This window comes from Temnothorax curvispinosus, unplaced genomic scaffold (assembly GCF_003070985.1).
Source record: "Temnothorax curvispinosus isolate PA1 unplaced genomic scaffold, ASM307098v1 QBEX01013291.1, whole genome shotgun sequence".
In the NCBI taxonomy this organism is placed as follows: Eukaryota; Metazoa; Arthropoda; class Insecta; order Hymenoptera; family Formicidae; genus Temnothorax; species Temnothorax curvispinosus.
The window spans coordinates 375-5,918 of NW_020223071.1; the positions used below are offsets into that span (position 1 = coordinate 375).

The following is a 5,544-nucleotide window of genomic DNA, read 5'->3' on the forward strand; positions in this document are numbered from 1 at the left end:
TTTGGTTTCGGCATTGTCTTGATATAAATTGTCATGAACGTTGGAGAAAGAGTAGTATAATCTTTTGCTTTTGAAATTGGGTTCGGCAATAATCTGGACTGCCTATTAAAATTACATTAACTTTTAGAAAATCCATATTACATAACAATTAATAAATAATTAAATCAGTTTAATTCAAGATTCAAGACAGAGAGCGAAATCGAATTGACGCTTCAACGCACTATTATAAAAACTGTGAACAATAAATGAATCTGAATATATTAATAACGTTAGTAATATTAAATATCTCCTCCGAATCAATATATTAATATTTATGAAGCCATAAATTAATTTTGACATGAAATGATCGAACGCGCCTGCATATCGCAAATGTGTCGATCTCATCACCGTCGAACACAATCCTGGGAAATGAAGAATCGATGTCCTCGATGTTGACATTAGTAAGATTGACGGGATCGGGAGGTAGTTCGCGTCCTGTCAACGCTTTCTCCAACATCGCCATTTGCTCATACGTATTAGGATAATTTATTAATACCCATCCCTCAACGTTTCCGATTCCTTTTAGGTACTCAATCAATATCTTCGTATTTAACTCGTTCGAAATCGGTTGACCCAAGGTGAGAAACTCATAAGTCCATTTGCCTAAACATCGTAGATAGCATTAGTTGTTATTCTGCGATTGACAATAAATTATTCTCGGCTTAGATTTTTCAAATTTCAATATTCACTAAAAAAGAACTAATTGTCTAGATACAGTACTATTTTATCTTTAATGAACTGTATGATATTTGCATATGTTATTTGATGTTATGAAAGTGAGAGATCATTAATTATAAACCGTGACTTCGGGCTTGATCTGATAACAAAAATTTGATTGTTATTAATTGACTTGAATTTATATTCTCAAATTCCTCTACCTATATACGCAGTGTCACTTAAAATCGGGTCCATATCGTCATAGGGTATCTGTCTAGGTGTTTGCGTTTGTTTCTCCTCGGCTACGCTCTGCTGGGGCGTTGCTAATTTTGCTGGTCGTTCGATCTTTTTCGGGTGACGCTCCCTCGAGTCGTCCGTCTTGTTTTTAGCTTCCAATCTCTTGATGCCTTTCGTCGCTGAGCTGATGTTCAGATCGATGTACTCCACGTCAACCATTTCCCGCTTGTACCTCTCCAGACAATGATTGATCGCATCTTCCATCGTCAGCAAACGAATTCCAGTGTTTTCCAACAACTCTCGCAGCTGTTCGTGCAAGGTTACATTTGTTATGCCCAAGATAATGGCCGCGACCTTAACTCTAGGCACTGGACAACCCACAATTTCGGCCGGATAAGGATATAAGATCTCCAACAAGCGATGAACGATGTAACCAAGCACAACGCAACCTAGTCTGTAAACTTCTTCAGCTTCCTCTTCTCTTTTTGGTACGAATTGATCCCAGGGCGAAGCTAGGTCCTGATAACTCTCAAAGTCTGCATCAGCCAGAGATCGCTGACGTTCCAATTCCAGCTGAACTAATTTCTGCTTTTTTTCAGCTTTCAATTCTTTTTCAATTTTTTTTTCTTTGCTACTTCTTCTTGTACCATTCTCCATATCTATCACATTATCGTCTTCATTCATTTTCATTTTTTCTTCGTTTTTCATTTCTTCTAAATCTTCTTTTTCTTCGATATTATTAAAATGATCCATAAGTTTAAATATCGGTTGATTTTTCAAAAACGACATTCTGCATTCGTTCCAAGCGAAATTTGGGATATGATTACCATTCGCCTGACGATAATCAGCAATTTTTACTGCGATGTCCGCGAAATCATTTATAATCTCTGAACAGATGTCTTGATGTTTCTCTTTCATCCCGCGCACCTTTAAAGTGTAAACATTTTACATTTGTATCTTCCATATAAAAAAAAACAATTTTTTAATAATTAAAATTACTATACCTCTCTCTTATTTCTGCGTTTTTTACATTCAATATATACATATATAAATATTTTTTCAATGTTCAAAATATTTAACTTTTGTATATATGTATAATGTCGTCTTTTGATTTTGTATTCTAATTTTTTTTAACCTTTTTGCTTTCTTGAATTTTTAAATTCAAGTACTATTCTATTCTTTATCCTGTTTGTTTTCACTTAATTTATATTGGTTAGATTTTATAAGTATTTCGTGTAACCACGGCTTATGTTTTTCTTTCCATTCTTAGCAAAAGAGATTTTGTCTTAGGGCATGATAAAATATTGTCACCCACTCACTTTTTCCTCGCGAATTCTCCGTCGAAGCTCGCACATTCTGCAGGCCTCCATTTCCACGTCCTCTCTCTCTTCCTTTATTGTTTCTTGATGACGATCTTCCCTCAATCGCTGCTCGCTCTCTCTAGCCTTCAACAACATCTCATCAACCATCCTACGATTCTCCACGATTCTATTTCTCAAGTCTCGCACCTCGCACAGCTTCCTCAACATTTGTTTCTCGTAGCGCGACTGATCCAACACTCGTCTGCCGAGAGCCTCGTCGAAGGATCTGTCCTGTTTCCTCAGCAATTGTTCCCAAGCCTCCGCCATCATCGTTGTTTGCGTCTTCAGCTTTAACTCGTGAGATTTAGCCGCTTTTTCGCTGCGCTTCTTCAAGAAATCTATATAATCCGCGGCAGCTGCGGGATCCTCGACCTCGTGGGACACGTCCAAAGATCTCTTCGAGGGGCAACACTCGACCACTTGGTATCTCTTCTTCGTCTTGCGAGCCGGATGCTTGCGAGTGAATTCGTCCAGTCTTTCGCTCATCTCCTGCTTCTTGTCCGGCAACTCTTCCGGGACAAAATGCTCGATCGGCTGTATCGCAGGATATTCCATGAGGGCCTCGAATCGCTCGCGTTCTCGTCTGCAGGCTTCCGTGATCGCCCAAAACTTATTTCTGTGCCAGTGAACGGTATCGGCTGCCTCAATTAACGGTGTCGAGAGAGGGTGCTCGGGTGGTACGTATGGAACTGGATCCTCGGACACAATGGAGACATCGAATCTACTGGGCATGTACTTCCGCTCTTTCTGAAGAGCGATGAAATGCAGTCGGTCCTTACCCTCGAGGCTCAAGTAAACCTTGTAGAAGAGCTGGAGAGACGCAGCGCCTTTACCCTAAAGCGTCGTTCGTAAAAGTCACCTTACAACATAGTATCTAGCATTTTTATAAAGAAATATATAAATTAATAAAAATTGATATAGAAATATATGTCTATAAATTAATAAAAATATTTATTTCGAGATCAGCGATATCTGCAGTTTTTTCAAATAATAATTTTTTTTTTTTTTTTTTTTTTTTTTTTTTTTTTTTTTTTTTTTTTTATTTTTTTCCCTAGAATCCTTATAGCCAGTTTTATTTTTTAAAGCTATCTATTGTGCTGCTTCTTCTTCAAGTGATACTTTAGAGATCTCCTCGATGCACTCGTCGCTCAGCGTGACGTTAATGAGCTTCAGCCAGATTCGCAGGGTCCTCAGGTTCACCCTGGACAAGGCGGGATCTCGCGTACGAAGGATGGTGCTTAATTGATTGCTAGTGATTATGTCGTAGCTGTGCAGGATCTGGGCCAGCAGGGTGCCGTCTCTCGTGTAACGACCGAACGTCTCCGGCGTGAGATCCATGATCGCACCCAGTCTCGTACGCAGCCATGCCTTCAGCGCACTGGCCATTTGTGGGAATTAAACGATTTTACGGAATTTCGAGCGTCTCGGGACCCAGGAGTCGCGTTTCCGACGTTGACGACGTGATCGAGACATCGCGACTTGACAAATGTGATCGTACGAAATTAGCATCGTATACACGTTTGATAACCGCGGCGAACGTCGAATTTTTCAGAAAGAGCAAAAAATGAATAACGTGGAATGGTAATGATAAAGTAATAACAATAATGTAATTTTAATTTGTGCATTTTTTATTATGCATAAAAATGTTTTGAGAGACTTTGGTTTTTTCAAATATATTTACAAATTTAATATTTTTAAATTTGTTGCATATTTATAATGTCTGATAATTTTATGTTTCTGAAAATATTTTGTGCTTTTAGTCATTTCATATTTACATACTGTTAAATTTCATATCGTTTATTCAAAGTTTTTGAGTTTGTTTAAATGGTAATTGCTCGTAAATAAATTAAAAATATGTTGTCGCTATAGAGGCAGAACGTAAAATATGCTGCAAAGGGAAGTATTTACACAAAAATGAGAAATCCAGGTCCGATATTTTAAAACATCAATTTAAATAACCAATAATTCATTCACACATACAACATGTGGTATATATATCTCCTTTAATATTAAAAATAAAAATTTATAAATCATGCATATAAAAAGTGTGTATCCTTGTTGTTTTGCTTCTGCTTTTCTTTTTTTATTATTCCCTTATACTTCGCTGCATATACACGTTACAGGCCTATAGGTACAGACAGGTAAAGAAAATCGTGGTTCGTCAGCTTTTCTTTATTATCGATTTCGGACCAACAGCAGCGTCGCATTGAGCATTGGTTCGGCTCGCCAAGAAATAATGTACGGATATCTCGATTTCTCTTGTGCGAATCGAAATAAGATCTTGAGTCGAGACTCTCTTGGGATAAGTACGCGCATGAGAGAGAATCGTTCTCTCGTAGTGTCATCTCGTCTTACGTAAGGATAAAAAAGGACGTGCACGGCTCCTCCGTGTTTTCTTCCCAGTAGGGGAAAACATGGGTGAATCGGAAGAAATTCGGTCTTGTGAATTAAAATGGAATGATTTTTTTTTTGAAAACATTTCTTATATCATTTTTTAGACTTTTTATTCGAAAAATATTTTGATACCGTTTAAAGAAATAAGTAAAATTGAAATAAAACAATTATTTAAATAATTAATTCGTTAAATAGAACATTACGATAAAAATATTAAACAATAAAATTTAACAATAAAAAGTGTAGCTGTAGGTTTTGGAATAATTTTATAATTTTACTTGTAAAAAATTTTAATAATTTTATAACTATTAAATATGCTAATATTTACCGGTCTTTAACATTTTTATAATTGATCTTAAGTAATTCTGAAAAAAGATATAACTTTTTAATTTATTATTTACTTAAATAAATAGATAGAAATATAAAACAGATTTGAAAATATTTCCAAGAATTATGAATCTAACGTGGCACTGATTTCGAAGCCTAAGAATTCCCAGTTTCTTAAAATAAACCTCTTATAATTTTTTGCCTATTTTTCGCAAAATCGCTCCTGATGAGCTATGTGTGTATGTATATCCCTAGAAAAATCCAAAACAGAAACAAAAAGGCTATCGATAAACGCGACTTAATATATTGGCATATCTGCGATACACGTGCAACAATGACTCGCGTGAACGAAAAAATTCGCAACTTTTCATGAAAATTAAAACGCTTTCACTTTTACGATATCTGCTTTTTGATTGATGAGTGCCCGATTGTCTCGGATATACCGAAATAACCTGGCATCTTTGATAACGATTTCGATACCCGAGACAATGGGGTAGTCATCAATCAAAAAGCAGATATCGTAAAAGTA

General features: G+C 36.3%; 1 protein-coding gene across 1 annotated transcript in view; it reads right to left on the reverse strand.

Moving 5' to 3' along the window:
- Positions 1-3,680, reverse strand: part of LOC112463466 (sperm flagellar protein 2-like) — a gene marked incomplete at its 3' end in the record, with an annotated part of 4,040 nt that extends 360 nt beyond the window's left edge. The window contains 5 exon segments of the mRNA XM_025029892.1: positions 353-642; positions 852-1,452; positions 1,600-1,860; positions 2,253-3,128; positions 3,414-3,680. Coding sequence (XP_024885660.1) covers positions 353-642; positions 852-1,452; positions 1,600-1,860; positions 2,253-3,128; positions 3,414-3,680 — 2,295 coding nt within the window.
- Positions 3,681-5,544: the final 1,864 nt, after the last annotated feature.